This window comes from Pungitius pungitius, chromosome 9 (assembly GCF_949316345.1).
Source record: "Pungitius pungitius chromosome 9, fPunPun2.1, whole genome shotgun sequence".
Classification (NCBI taxonomy): Eukaryota; Metazoa; Chordata; class Actinopteri; order Perciformes; family Gasterosteidae; genus Pungitius; species Pungitius pungitius.
In genome coordinates, this window is record NC_084908.1 from 2,983,149 (window position 1) to 2,998,022 (window position 14,874).

The 14,874-nt window shown below is 43.2% G+C and overlaps 2 protein-coding genes across 4 annotated transcripts; both read left to right on the forward strand.

Moving 5' to 3' along the window:
- Positions 1 to 457: 457 nt before the first annotated feature.
- gga3a (golgi associated, gamma adaptin ear containing, ARF binding protein 3a) lies at positions 458 to 11,405 on the forward strand. Of its 2 annotated transcripts, XM_037472855.2 has the most exons (17): positions 458 to 829; positions 1,440 to 1,524; positions 1,680 to 1,755; positions 1,853 to 1,951; positions 2,048 to 2,171; positions 2,348 to 2,451; positions 3,405 to 3,485; positions 4,530 to 4,667; positions 4,957 to 5,038; positions 5,229 to 5,354; positions 6,083 to 6,247; positions 6,447 to 6,520; positions 6,614 to 6,969; positions 7,672 to 7,949; positions 8,984 to 9,153; positions 9,330 to 9,440; positions 9,978 to 11,405. In XM_037472855.2, the coding sequence occupies exons 1-17, from the start codon at positions 793 to 795 to the stop codon at positions 10,086 to 10,088; spliced, it is 2,217 nt and encodes a 738-aa protein (XP_037328752.2). In that variant the 5' UTR covers positions 458 to 792; the 3' UTR covers positions 10,089 to 11,405. The 2 variants fall into 2 exon arrangements, with proteins under 2 accessions (XP_037328752.2, XP_037328753.2); XM_037472856.2 differs by lacking the exons at positions 458 to 829; positions 1,440 to 1,524; positions 1,680 to 1,755 and having other exon boundaries at positions 2,032 to 2,171.
- Positions 11,406 to 11,775: 370 nt separating this feature from the next.
- sumo2a (small ubiquitin like modifier 2a) lies at positions 11,776 to 14,813 on the forward strand. Of its 2 annotated transcripts, none has more exons than XM_037473093.2 (4): positions 11,776 to 11,933; positions 12,871 to 13,002; positions 13,505 to 13,576; positions 14,303 to 14,813. In XM_037473093.2, the coding sequence occupies exons 1-4, from the start codon at positions 11,913 to 11,915 to the stop codon at positions 14,366 to 14,368; spliced, it is 291 nt and encodes a 96-aa protein (XP_037328990.1). In that variant the 5' UTR covers positions 11,776 to 11,912; the 3' UTR covers positions 14,369 to 14,813. The 2 variants fall into 2 exon arrangements, with proteins under 2 accessions (XP_037328990.1, XP_062420641.1); XM_062564657.1 differs by lacking the exon at positions 11,776 to 11,933 and adding an exon at positions 12,541 to 12,636.
- The last annotated feature ends 61 nt before the right edge of the window (positions 14,814 to 14,874 follow it).

The window sequence follows — 14,874 nt, forward strand, 5'->3', positions numbered from 1 at the left end:
TTTTTCAGTGCAATCGAAGGTTGTGCTGGAAATAACTTTGTTATTCTTCAGAAATAAATGTCTCAGGAAGAGCTGAATACACTGTTAATGCATCCATCCTCGCCCCAAGACTCACACACACCGCAAAGGAGTTCAAGATATGAAGAACGCACACAGCATTGTTTGATGAGGGCAGATCTGACAGGGTGGAGGTTTGCTCCGTCTCACCTGCCATTAAATGCACTCAGCAGGTAGGGATGATTTGCTCAGTGAGCTCATGTTTGGTAAAAACTGCACAGGTGGTGCATGTGCATTTCTGTTTGGCAGAACAAGTGTGCTGATAAGCCAGCCGAAAAAAAGCCTGACAAGATGAAAGAACTGCCCATAGCAGTTGCCGTGCGGGGGGTAGAGGTCATTTAGAAGAAAGGAGTGAAAAAAATGTGATGAAGGCAGAAGATGAACGAGGATTGAAACACAAAAGCATCACAAACACGAGAACGGAAGGGAGGACATCTTTGTGTCTATAGATACTGAAGGGGCACGTGTTAAAGACAATGCTTATTTTTATTCTACCGCTATGCACCACGTGGGAAGCAGAAAGAATTTTTCTTTTTCAGGTAACACACGTTCGGTGTGAAGGACAAACACACTCCCGCACAAAAGGTCGCGGTACTCAGCCCAAAGCTGTTTGCGAGCCGCCGTTCAGACCCGGTGAAAAACACGAAGAAGAACCTCCACTTGCCAGAACTCCCATCTGTCCCACAGCACGTGAAGGCAGCACGAGTCACGCGGTGTTTGTGTCAGAGGGGAAACATGGCGGACGACGGAGAATCGCTGGAGTCCTGGCTCAGTAAGTACACACTCAAACTCCCCTTCCACGTCGTTGGTTCTCACCAAAGGTGCGCGCCAACGTGCCGCGGGGTCCCAGGTGTCTGATACCAGCGTTGGATTCAAATGACATTGCTTTTAAACTGAAAAGTGTCGCGTTAACGCGTCCGTGTTGTCCGGGAAAGTCGCTCGCGCAGCTGGCAAACGACAAGTAAATGGACGTCGCTCGCTGGAACAAATGCTCCCGTGTTCAGTTTATGCCTACTTTATACTTTATGAGTCCCTGAGACGTAATGTCGAAATGCTCGAAGAAACATGTGTTTATTTGGTGTGCGATGCCCCAGTGTGTCTTTGCTGCGTGGAGTTGAAGGCTGGTGACAAACTGGATTATTGAAGCGCCTCCAGGCTCTTAAATCGATACCTTTTTAAGATGAGCTGATAAACGTTGGATAACAACTGTCTTTCTTGCTTGTTTTTGTTGTTTTCTAGAGCTGGATTTAAACCCTGTTATTAGTTCATACATCCAGCCTGCATTCGCCTTAAAGGGACAGGACAGTCCGGTCCTATGGGAAGAGTTCAAAAGAGACATAAGAGAAGGAAAATCACTTTCTGAACTGTTTTTCTTTTTCTAGACAAAGCCACAAACCCTTCCAACAGACAGGAGGACTGGGAGTATATAATGGGATTCTGTGACCAAATCAACAAGGAACTGGAAGGGTACGGTCACGCATGACGTTGAATTAAGCCCATCATCTGTGACTTCATTGTGCTGAACATGTGGAGCTTATTATTCCGGCTGCAGACTATACGCTGTGTGGCCTTTTTTTGTGACCAGGTTTGCGTCGGATTGTTTTCTGTCGTTTTTTTTTCAGCCCGCAAATTTCCGTAAGGCTGCTGGCTCACAAGATCCAGTCCCCTCAGGAGTGGGAGGCGATACAGGCATTAACGGTCAGTAAATCTCACTCCGCCGCTGCGTTTCTTTGGGGGATATTAATCTGCATGACGTAGAGGAGGATATTTGCTTCAGGTTGCTTTCTTTTTGCAGGTTCTCGAGGCTTGTATGAAGAACTGCGGGCGGCGGTTTCACAATGAAGTTGGGAAATTTCGATTTTTAAATGAATTGATTAAGGTGGTTTCGCCCAAAGTAAGTCCCATAAAAGGTTCCTCAGGTTGGGCCATGTTTCCTTGAGTTAGAAGTTTTCCTGGTCATTCTAATCTGTGCAGTGGTCATTTATTTCAGTATCTGGGGGACAAAGTGTCAGAGGGAGTGAAGACGAAAGTGATCGAGATGCTGTACAGCTGGACTGTGTCTCTGCCGGATGAAGCAAAGGTCGTTGAAGCGTATCAGATGCTGAAGTCCCAGGGTGAGACACCAACGGCGTGCGGACTGATACAACATGTATATAACGTTTAACACAAAAAGTACTCTGAGCAATCCGTTACGGCATTGCTGTGCCTAAAACTCTCACTGTGTCTTTAAGAAGCCCCGAAACTGTCACTTGCACAACGTAACAGCCGTCCGTTGTCATGGTTATTTTAGGTATTGTTTCATCCGACCCAGAAGTTCCCCTTGGTGCTACGTTCACACCATCGCCCTCTCCGCAACCCAAGAATCCCGTGTTTGATGACGAGAAGAAGAGCAAGGTAAGAAGATAGGTAAGAGTTATTTCGGGATGTGACAAATAACTCTTTCTCTGTTGGAGACAAATTGAGTTAAAAGGTTTGCAATGAAGAGTTTTGTTATTACAGCGACGATCATTCGGGAGCGTTGCAGTTAAAGTATCAAATGACTGTTAAAGAAATTATTTAAAGGGTAGCTGTATAATTTTTGAACCTGAGCCCCTTTTTTCCCATGCATTTTTCTGACGGTATTGAGTGACAGCGGGACAGACGCTGAACGGGCTGCAATGTAATAGCTCAAATTTAGGAGTAAAATCTGGACTTTGACGGGGATGAGTTAAAGAGAAGAGGGCCAGAGGTCGTTGTGTCGGGAGTTTAGAAAGCAAAGGTCAGGGGTTGTCTGAACGTTTGAGGAACGTTTGGCTGATGATAAAGCACACTTTGACAACGTATCAGATCCTGAGATTTCACAACAACAAATAGTTTTGACTATTAGTTTCCTTTCCATAACATATTCAGACATTTATTCAAAAATCAGAGATGGTCAGTGGCAAAAACGATCCCTTTTAGCATACGTATGTTGGCTGCAGTGCTCTTTCTCAAAATTGGACCAATTATTTCAAATGACTTCCCTGTGACACAAAAACATGGGAAATTATGGGGAAATTATGGGTTGAAGTAAGCCATTAACCATAACACACTGATCATTGAGGTGTTTAAAATGGTTCTGGTTCTCCCTCACTGCTCATCACGGACTAAAGGCGGGGGCATCACACAGAAAAAGTAGTCACACTTTTCATCTGGATTTACGACGCTGCACTTTGTTTATCTTCCCCCTCTAAATCCCTCACGGGTTGCGGCATACCGAAAAATGTCATGTTTGCTTTATTGTGACGGCCGCTGATGTATGGGTGAATTTTTGTTTTTCCAGGCTGTGGGAGCTTGTGTGACATGTGGGAAATTAATTCTCTCTGCAGAGATTAGCAGAGCTGCTAAAGAGCAAAAAGCCGGAGGACCTGCAAGAAGCCAATCGGCTCATCAAGAACATGGTGAAGGAGGTGGGTCAAGTGAAATACTTAAATACTTAAAAACAGTGAAAACAGGACACAGATACATAATTATCATTATTATTATCATCATTATTATTTTTTACATAAATACAGTTTATTGATATTTGACGTGGTTTAATTAATTTCAGAAAATAATCAAATCAATGTTATTTGATAAGTTACAGACTGATTTCCCTGCATGGCTCTAGAAGGGTCTCGAGCCTCTGCAGTTTATCCCACTCTGCTGTGAGTTTGTGCTCCTGATGGTCCAGGGCTGCGAGGACCAGAGGGAGACTACCGAATTTCAAAGCCCCTCCCAAAAATCTCCCGGACCGACCTTCCTCCCGATTTCCACCCGAACAACAATATTGCTCCACCATCCGTCACTAGGCGCGCCGTTTCAAACCGAACAATAATAATATAAAGGTTAATAAATGATAAAAGTTACACCTTGAAGTCGAGCGCGGCAATTAGAACGGAAAAAGATGAGGCTGGCGCTGCAAACCGCTAGCACCCGCACCCCCCGGTCCTTTTGAATATCTCCCTAATTCTGAGGTCTCAAGGTTGGCAAGTATGGCGATGACGGCCTCTTTATTTCTGCTCACGCGCTTGACCATTCGAATTCCAACGTGTTGGAACATTTTGCCATTGTGTTGGTCAAATGATCTGAGGTTGATTTTGTTAATGGCCTGCGAACATTCAGCGTGGAGTGGCGCAAACGACTTGCTGAACCTGACGGCCTGACATATGCCTGCAGGTGGCAGTAATGTGTTGTATAGGATGAAGTGCATTTCCTGACCTGAATAATTTGTCACACTGCGCATGCGTGAAATGTGTTAAAAAAATTGACGTAATTAACAACAAACAACTAATTAACGTCGTTAATGCGCTATTTTTGACAGCCCTAATATATATATTTCTGACCCTAAACCCATGTTTGAAGCTAACACAGACCCACCTGGCTCCTGTTCTGTCTTAAAGTTTGTACTGTCAAGGCTACAGAGTCTGTGTAACTCTTGTTTGTTTGTTTTTTTGTTTTTTTTCCTCCACCAGGACGAGGTGAGAACACACAAAGAGAAAAAGCAGAAAAGCACCTTGGAGGCGGTGAACAGCAGCGTCAAACTGCTTACCGAGATGCTCTCTCACTTCAGCCCGGAGGAATCCACTGACGGAGACAAGGAGCTCATTAGGGTTCGTTTCTTTACTTTGAGACGGGGCTCACATGACCTTCGCAAACAAATGAACTCCTTCCTTTGGCATTTATTTCATTTTTGGGAAACATTGCATTTTTTGGGAAACAAATCTCACTTCATAGTTCAGCCTTCGCCTGTACGGCCGCAAAACGGCCCAAAAGTCATTGGCTGCTGTTGCATTTAAAATTTGCAATGAAAACCGCCTCTTTGTGAGACCAACCAGTTCGTCTTTAAGTACCTTGTGTCTTTAAGAAGGACTTATTTAAAAGTGATTTTTATTTCTCCAGGAGCTGTACGGGGACTGCGACAAGCTGAGGCAAACTGTGTTCCAGCTGGCCACTGAGACGGAGGATAACGACAGCAGCTTGGGTAAGAGATCCTGGAATGGCAAAAACCGTCGTCCCGCAGCCAGCGAGTTGATTTATAAAAAATAAAAAAAATCCCTCTCACATGTTTCCTACCTTTGGCAGCTGCTGTGGGGAAAACAATGAGGTGGTTCTTTCTGTGGTTAGAATGCTACAAACCTGCACTAACCTTCTGTTTTAAATGCATTGATCAGGAGACATCCTCCAGGCCAGCGATGACCTCTCCCATGTCGTTCATTCTTATAAGAAGATTGTGGAAGAACAGATCGTCAATGGCGGGACTGGGGATGCACGACAGACACAATTATCAATCAGACAAGGTACATTTCGGCTGTGAATTGCATCTCCTCAAGCATGTTAATATGGCATCATTCATGACCATTGTTACTGCCCATTCTGCACCTCATTATATTTCCTTGAGCAGGTCAATCAGCAATTTAGTAGAGGTATACATTTTCTAAATCGTGCATCATTTTCAAAATGTTTTACAAATGCGTTATTGAAGACACATGCACACGTCTACTCTTTATAAATGAGACCATTCCGGCTCCTTCATGTTTCTAAAAGACGGTCCGCACATTTCGTTGTTAAATTAAAAGAAGACTGTGGGACAAATTCTGCGAATGTATCTGGACCCAATAAAATGTTGTGTGAGAGAGTGAATGCTTTAAAGCACAATAGCCAGTCAAGTAAAATATATATATATATATATATATATATGTGTGTATATATATATATATATATATATCTCTTTGTTTATATAAAAACAAAGATCCACGCTAACAAGAATACCTCCTTAAGATCATCTCCTTGACCAGTAGTTGATAAGAATGTCAACTGAGCACAGTATATGTGCAAAATGTGGGTCATTAATAAAATAATAATTATACAGTACAACAAATCCCAATTAAAAAGCGACTTCATAAAGACCGACTACGTGCTCCCATCGTGTAATTAGCAGCTTGGTTTCAACTCTTTATAATTTTGCTAATGGTGCTGTATTTTCCATTTTTTCTCTTCTGCTTTTTGTTTTATGTCACAAGCACAGGTCGCACAAACCAGTCCGAGATTCTGATCGACCTGATGGGTTTGGACGTCCAGGGCGTCTCCCGCCCCCCCCCGACATCGCCCCTGTCTCTTCCTGCTGACCTGCTGTGTGGGTCTGCTCCCTCTGCAGCGCTCTCCTTGCTGGATGAGGAGCTGCTGTCTTTAGGTGATTTCATTTATTTATTTGTCATGGCAATATTGAGCATCAGCAAAATCAGCAGTTATTGCTACTTGAATCCGCTATTGGTGTAAAATCATAGTGGTTAACATTGACACGACAAAGAGGTAAAAGATATTTAAAAAAGGACATGTTATTTTAGAAAATTTACATAAACATATAAGACATGTTTTGTGTTCATTCACAGGCCTCAATGAACCCGCTCCTGCACCGAATAAATCTGCACATGTGAACTTCAACAACGGTTTGCCATCTTTACAGGTATTTCAATTTATTTATGCAACTGTGTACTAAAGTCAACTTTTTTCTTATTGGTAATGGCAACCTCTTTTCTTTTTTTTATTCATATTACAGGATTCATATTCCAGTCACAATTTAAATTTTTTTGAAACCGCTTTGCCTTCGGCTCCCACGTCGTCGCTCTTTCCCGACGCCCTTGCTGTGACGGCAGACCCAGTTCACTCTGCCAAGGCTTCCATAGCTCCATACCCCGGCCATGTTTCCTCCACGTCTCCGGTCTCTACAGTGTCCGTCTCAACGCCGTCAGCCGTCTTCCCGCAGTCCTTCAGCTCAGCATTGACCTCCGCTGCTCCTACTCGGTCATTCCACGGGGCCTCAGCTCCTCTCTCCACGTCCTCCGGCGCGTCCCAACCGACTCCGAGTCATAACCTGCAGGACCTTGCCATGCTGGATCTGGGCAGTCCTAAAATGTGAGTGATAGTCGTGTCACGAGGTAAATCTGAGGATGCAATATGGATCGGAGCAATATTTTGGATGGTAGATTTCATTTTACATTCATGTTATTTTATTTTACTAATTGGGTGTCCAAGTTTAGCTGCTTAACACTCGTGGAGTACACTTAAAGTGTTGTTACATTACATTACATGTCATTTAGCTGACTCGTTTATCCAAAGCGACTTACAATATGTGCCTTTCCACATAGAGATACAAACTCAGAAGAAGTACAATTTTCATCAAATAACCAGTTTCAAAACATGTTATAGAAAAGTGCCATTATAAGTACATGGCCGTTAAACTGCCATTAGGTGGCTGCAGTCGGACAAACGGCTCAGTTTCAGCCAAACTGTGGATGTACTGTATGTGAGGTACTGACTATTAATAAGTACGTTCAAACCTTTTGAAATATGAATTGTTATTATGGGTATTTTTATCTTAAGTAGGCGAGACAGTTGAGTCAAATTGGATGCAACAATGCAAAACACGCCGCTGTAAATTTCTCATCAATAATGTTGTGAGCCGTTAAGAGGCGATTTAAAATGCCCTTAATCTCGTCTCTAAAGCCAAGTACCCATTCATTCCGCTAATGATAACCAGACGTGACTGCGTTGGTTTGTTCGAGCATTATTGGACCTGGGAGGTTTGTGACAAAGGCTCTGGATTTATCCCCACAGCACGCCGGCTGTGGCGGACTTCAGCCGCTTGCTGGTGAAGAGGGACGACCTGCTCGCTCCCGCTGCCCCGTCCTCCAGCGTCGGAGTCGCCGCCGCCGCCGCATCCACCTCGCTGCTCCTCGGGGAGGCCACTCCTCCGCCTGCCAAGAGCCAGGCGGAGGACAGCCCCCTGTTACGCTCCCTCTCCCCCATCCTGCCCCTAGGCCAGGCCAGCCAGGGCACAGGACGAGAGGTGTCCCTGGCCAACATCTTTGTTCCTCTGGATGCCATCAAGCCAAGTGAGTGGGCCTGACCGTTGTCTCTTATTTCCACCTATGTTTACATGTGTAAATATACAGTAAGTGTTGGAAGGAAGATAGCGACGGACACCGCATTGAGTCAGATATAATATTTTGGGCTTGCAAGTATAAACATCAGTTTAATTAGGTTCCATTTAACTTTTAAGAAATAACCTCTATGCTTCAGAAGGGCAGACGTACCGTGCATGCACACTTTGAATATTTTTTACCGGTTGCTATATCATTAATGTAGGTCATGAAAGTTTTGCCTGACCTCTGCCATGATGAAATTCCCTTTTTCGAGCAGGTTAGAACATTTTTTTACTTGATGCCAGGAAAAAGGACCTCTATTAAACATTTGCAAGTAGGAGCAAAGTTGGCACCCAATCCAGTCATGAGTCAAGGCTACTCAAAGGTTTCCTTGTCTTTGAATGATAAAGTCTTAGATAACACACACGTACTAAGCAGGTGGGGCTGGTCACCTTTCCCACGTCAAAGAGAAAGTGAGTTGTTATTCAGGATTCTCGGAGATCGGTGACACACTTTGTTTACAACTAGATAACACAACTTCACATCATAAAATCCTGGTATCCTGAACATGTTGTCCAGAGCACCGTGTGTCTCAGTTCGAAAGGTCACAGACTGTCTGACCACTAAAAAAACAAAACAATATTTAGCTTTTCCCAACACAGAGGACAATAACTAACTCAAGTTCAAGATCAGTTAAAGAGTAGTCTTTGTAGATTAAGTAATGTAATAAACATCTATCAGAAAATAAACCATTCCTCCGTGTTTGATAATTATGGGGGGTTGTAAAACTCCACTGTAGACATTACTGCCACTTAGTGGTGAAAGTTGCTTAATAAAGCTGGAGAGACAGACTATTTCCCTGCGCGGTTCTTGGTCTTGGCATGTCCACTGTGGATCTGAGAGTAATATTCACCCATCAAATCAATGGTTGTTGTTTAGATCATTTTGCTTTTCCCCTGTGTGTGTGTGTGTGTGTGTGCGTGTGTGTGTGCGCGTGGTCTCAGGTAAAGTGTGTCCCGTCACGGCTTACGACAAAAACGGAGTGCGTGTCCTGCTGCATTTCGCCACCGACTGTCCAGTGGGCCGACCCGATGTCCTGGTGATGGTGGCGTCCATGCTCAACACGGCGCCGCAGCCGGTCAGGAACATCACTCTGCAGGCTGCTGTGCCCAAGGTGAAACCCCCGTCACCACGTAGGAAGCTTCAGAGTCACTTTTTTTAATTTAACAACAAAAGGAAAGTATTGGCTGACGTTTGACTCATTAAATTAAAAACGTCTCTTTGAATAAAATCAAAGCGGGCTTCCGCATCTGTTGATGACCATGGCTGTCTGTTCTGCTAATTCACCAGACGATGAAAGTGAGGCTGCAGGCGCCCACAGCGACGGAGCTGGCTCCTTTTAACCCGATCCTTCCCCCCGCTGCCATCACGCAGGTCATGCTGCTTGCAAATCCTCTCAAGGTAAATCTCAGCCGGCGGCTGCTTTTGGTCCTCTCATGATTTCATGCCTCAAAAGAGGTATTTATTGATAGAACACTTTCTCATGCTAGCTATGTTTTTTTTTTAATGCCTCCCCCTAACGCACAGCTGTCTGTCTGGTCTCTTCTTGTAAATACATTGTTGTTGTTTTTTTAAATTTGGCACAAACCTCCAATTGGACTCCAGCGAAAACCAATTGGAATTTGGCAATCGAAGGTCCCTTTCAATCAAAACGTTTGGCCGTAACTCTAATTCACATACTATTAACGACAATTGCACTCGCATGTCGAATAGAATGAGATGGTTTGGACAGACATGAATTTAAACTGCACCAGACTGGTTGGTGGAGGCATGCAGCGACAGGCTGGTAATTCCAGTCCTGTGTTTGACGCACTATTGCTGATACTGCGAGTATCGGCCGTTTTTCCAGTCGCACATACCGACCATAACTTTGAGGATATAGTCCTCACTGGTGTTGACAATCCTTTAGAGCCTGTGTGTGTTTGTGTGTGTTAACAGGAAAAGGTGCGGATGAGATACAAACTGATGTTCACGTTGGGAGAGCAGCCACACTCGGAAGTTGGGGAGGTGAATGAGTTTCCGCCTACTGACAGATGGGGGGCTCTATAGCCCGGCCTGCAGACTGCAAGACAATTTAATTCGGGAAAAGGGCAGTACTGGAAGACTTTTAGCGAAAATATTGAGCGTTTTTCTGCTTGAGATGGCCCACTGAATGCTATGTAGCGTACATTCAAACTAAACGTTACTACAGTGCCAGAGGTAGCCAGTGATTGACCATGTCAAATATTCTTAAATTATTATTCATTTATTATTGTTAATGTCATATCCATTTGTTCTTATTTTGATGTTCATATTTACTCTCTCTCAATACTAGAAAGTGAGCAAAAAGATTGTTAAAGTAGACTGTGAAGCCTGGGTTGTATGAACATGTGACCACGACCTGCATTTCACCTGATTTGCTGCTGCCTATGTACGTATAACAACGTTTTACGCTTGGACATTGGACTGAAGCACACTAAAGACCCCGCGTTGCTACATAAAAAGGAACCCACACACCGGCCCTGTCAAGAATACGTGTTTTGGGAGTTCTATACTAACCCACAGCTCAGACAATTGTTACGCTTTTTAGTCTTTATTCATTTGAATGTATTTATTTATTTATTTTTGGGAAGGTTTTGAGATCATTCCATTTCCTGTGTGGTATTTCAATTAATGGTTTCATTCCTTCTGCATATACTCGTTCTTATGATGGACACTATTGGCACAAATCACTAGTGTTCTGGCAAACAAAGAGTGTTACCTAATATTCAGACATGCTGTTACATTATGAAGTAACAGGCTGGATCCTAAGGAAATACATGGGTTCCTTTATATCCGGATTGTGCACTTTGGATTGCATCTTAATAAAGAAAATGTGATTCCTGCGAGAGGACCTCCGCCAGAGACCGAAAGCCCTTTTACTTGGTATGTGCAACATGAGCTGTTGAGGGCCCGGATCGAATGTGTGCATAAAGTGTTGTGATTGAGGAAGTGCTGGGCTGCTAACGGCTAATCCCTGGAGACGGAAAGGAATATTGTTTGAAGGTAATTAAATGGAGTGCATAGCGTTTGCTCTTGCTGCTGTTGTCAGACAGTGAAGAGGAAACTAAGCTAAAAGGGTGGATTACTTCCCTGGAGTCAAATGGTTAGCTTTGGTGGGACTTTCCTATATCAATTTAGGAGAATATAAGCCTTGAGAAAATACTTTAAATCTTTAGTAAAACCTTGGTGATTATTTCATACGATCCGTGTTACTGTGTGGCTAAAAAGGAGATTCCCTACATCAACTATTTGTCTTAGTTTGTCACATGACAGTGTCATTGCATTTTTGGAAAAGCTACTCTTCTGCATGGAAAAATAAAGGAGATCTATTTGTTTTACAATTTCCACATGTGCCTCGTTTTTTTATCAGTGTCCAGGGACAATATCAATGCAGTATATTATTCACACTGTTGTTGTAATTTGATTAGTAGTGCTGAAAGAATAACGCACCAAAAGTAAAAGTGTGAATACAGCAACATTCTCTGTAATTATTATGTAGATTTTATAATACGAGATCTTGATTGTTCTTTTAGTAACGTGTAAACACCATATGGATGTTGCGCATTTGAACTACAGTACAGCTGTGGGGTTGGTAATCGTTCTGCGTGTAACAACCATAAATGTAAGCTGAGTAGATAAATTACATTTAAATTGTCCTATAATTAAAAAAATAACAATTCTGTATGAACACATATTTAAATGGACTCTCTGGAAAGCCAGTGGGACGAGCGCTCCGTCGATCTGGCGCAGCTGTGCGCACCTCAGCCCACTACAGCCAGCCCACGCGAAGTGGCGCGCCAGACAGCGCAGCCGCAGCAGAACAGGCGCAGGCAGATCGACGCAGTAGCAACCATGGCCGACGAAAAACCCAAGGTGAGGAGCGCCTTTTGTACGGGGTTTGTTTTCTTTACTGGGTGTATTTGATACGTGTGTGATAGGGTTACAGACGAAAGAGATAAAAAAAAAGCCGCCCGTGAAACTAATTCGCCAACGGTTGCAACATTAAAAGTCGGGCGAACTGCACAAACAGGCGCTAACTGGCTAACCGCGTTAGCCAGTTAGCAAGCGGGGGAAGTTAGCATAATAAGCTAACGTGGCTAACGCGCTTGAGAACCGGGCGGTACGAATTGTATCATTTACGGTCATTTTAATTGCACTTCTTGGATGATGCTGTCGGTTTAAACATTACGCACGTCAGCTTTATCGGTATAGTATTTTATGTTACGGAAACGTTAGGACGATAAGGAGAAAAGTGAGTGGCGTTAGCCTTCAGAGTGCAGTCTACTACGGGCCCCAAAAATTAACAATTGTTTGAGCTCAAACCGTCAGTTTGGATGCGTATTTCTTATGAAATACTAATGCCCCTCCGCACACATCGGTGTGTCCCAGCAGCAAAGGGGTTGTTGATGCGTCTAGGTTGAAGTTCCCATTCTGACTAGGCCATTGAGCATTGTTTTCAGTAGTAGGCCGTTGCCAGTCGACTCCCTGAATGCTAATGCTAACGCTAACGTTGGAGTTTAATGTTGCTACTTTTCTCTGGTCTTCAACACCAGATCCTCCCGTCACTGCTCACCAGGTGCGGATTTCAGATTAGTGTCACTGTGGGAGTAAACACTGTGTAAAGTAATTTTAACCGGTGATGTGAATAGTTTTTGTATACTTTTGTTCCAAATCCTCCAGGTACACAATGTACATCTCAAATAGTGTGTGAGGGGCAAACGCATTCTCCACGTGTTACTTTACCAAGCGTCTTCCATCACTTTCTGCAATCTGCTCAACTTTATGAAAACATGTGTTGTCTCTCTTTCAGGAGGGAGTGAAGACGGAGAACAATGAGCACATCAACCTGAAAGTGGCAGGGCAGGATGGCTCCGTTGTGCAGTTCAAGATTAAAAGGCACACTCCTCTCAGCAAACTGATGAAAGCTTATTGTGAACGGCAGGTGAGACTACTGCACAATTACTACAAATCGCCTTAGGGAGCCATCTTTAGGTCCATTGCATTGCAGGTGGTCTGAATGGTGGTTCTCAAACGGAGGCCAGGGACTCCGCTGAGGGATGATTGGAGTTCTGGTCAAATGAGTAGACCATGCTTCTCAAAGCAGCTGTAATGCAAAGCATTGCGGTCTAAACAGAGGTGTGATTGATAATATTAGTTGTGTTTTAATTTAGACCCTGCAATTGGGAATCAAGTCTTACTGGAAGGGTTATGAGACATACTGGAATGTTTCCATAATAATCAACCAATGAGTTAGTTACCCATTACATGTACAAAGGGTCTGTTTGTGTTACTGCTCATGAAAAAAAGGATCACGCATAGCATTTATACAATAAACCCTGTGACTCCCCCGTCTACGGTCTAAATTATTGGGGTTGAATCAATAATGTTGCCAGGTATTGGGGGACCTATGATGTTGATAATGACTCTTCTCTCCGTTCGTATAGGGGCTGTCAATGAGGCAAATACGATTTCGATTTGACGGTCAGCCCATCAATGAAACGGACACACCCTCGCAGGTAAAGCTTTAGCCTCTTCTGTTCTTTGGGCCCACAAATTTATAGAATTCAAGGACGGCTCCATTGTGACAAGAGGATTTACAAAGATCAAATGTTTGTTCTCAACCGATGTGGATTGTAATTAAAACAATTTGAACAGCTTTAATAACGCGTGTATACATCTGAACTAGATTTAAGGTCCTTGCCATTGCACTATATTGAAACTGTTGCAAATAGCTACTTTGTGCTAACTGAGTCCACTTAGAGCACCTGCTGTGGCTATTCCATAGGAAGGACACGCTCTCATCAGCTTTATCCATATATATTCACCTATGTGGAGAATTACAGTGCTCACTTTAAAACGCCATTGAGCAGCTGTGAACAAATCTGAGTTTACTTTATAGCTGTGCTGCCCCTTTACCGCCGTAGACCCTTACAAAAAGGTCTTTAATGTTGCAAGGCTATAGTCAAGGGAAACTCCTAAGCTTCCGTACCTCTTAACACATTTAGATATTTCTTATATGTGCACCTTGTTTTTAACATTCAGTTAATCTCCTGTTTTCTGACCTACTCGTTGAATTATGGCAGGAGATGCAATAAAATCAATTTATCCCATTTACATGTTTCAAACTAACTTCCTGGTGAAAAACTTTGGATGAGTTCGTCGACTGCATTGTCAACTAAGTGGCTTCACAGTAAAGACCACTGCCTTCACATCAGCTGACATTGTAACTCTCTCTATTACAGCTAGAAATGGAGGACGAAGATACAATTGATGTGTTCCAACAGCAAACTGGAGGCTCTTCTCTTTAAAGACTGTTTCCTATGAACATCCCTACCTCCCCTTTTCAGCCCCTGACATCTTTGTTCTGCCTCGTCTTCAAACCCTCATGACCAGTGTTGATACCATTCAGTGGAATACTTTTACAAAATGTTCAAAGGCAGCGGCACAGTTGATGTAGATAGATCACACTGTCATTCGTATGTTAACATGTTTTAACTGCACAGTGGAGACGACCTGTAACCTCCAGTGAGTCTAATGTGCTGAAGAAATTAAAAGCTTGCCATGATACTTTTTTGTCATTTCTTTTCTGGAGTTAATAGAGAACCTACTGGTCCGGTTTTATTTTATACATGTCATTGAGGTTTTGATTTAGATGGCATCATGTTATTGTTTGTCAATTAAGCCTGCATTTTAAATTCACATCAGTTGTTATGAAAATGTATTATTGGAATAAATTGAGTCTTTTTTTAAAAATATGTCCTTGATTTTTTTTGCTTATGGTTACTGTAAACCAGAGCATGTAATATACTTTCTC

Coding starts and splice junctions, on each gene's coding strand:
- sumo2a (XM_062564657.1), top strand. CDS start 12,550: ATGCTAATGCTAACGCTAACGTTGGAGTTTAATGTTGCTACTTTTCTC. Junction 13,003..13,504: donor AAGCTTATTGTGAACGGCAG/GTGAGACTACTG, acceptor CCGTTCGTATAG/GGGCTGTCAATGAGGCAAAT. Junction 13,577..14,302: donor AAACGGACACACCCTCGCAG/GTAAAGCTTTAG, acceptor TCTCTATTACAG/CTAGAAATGGAGGACGAAGA.
- gga3a (XM_037472855.2), top strand. CDS start 793: ATGGCGGACGACGGAGAATCGCTGGAGTCCTGGCTCA. Junction 1,525..1,679: donor ATCAACAAGGAACTGGAAGG/GTACGGTCACGC, acceptor TTTTTTTTTCAG/CCCGCAAATTTCCGTAAGGC. Junction 1,756..1,852: donor AGGCGATACAGGCATTAACG/GTCAGTAAATCT, acceptor TTCTTTTTGCAG/GTTCTCGAGGCTTGTATGAA.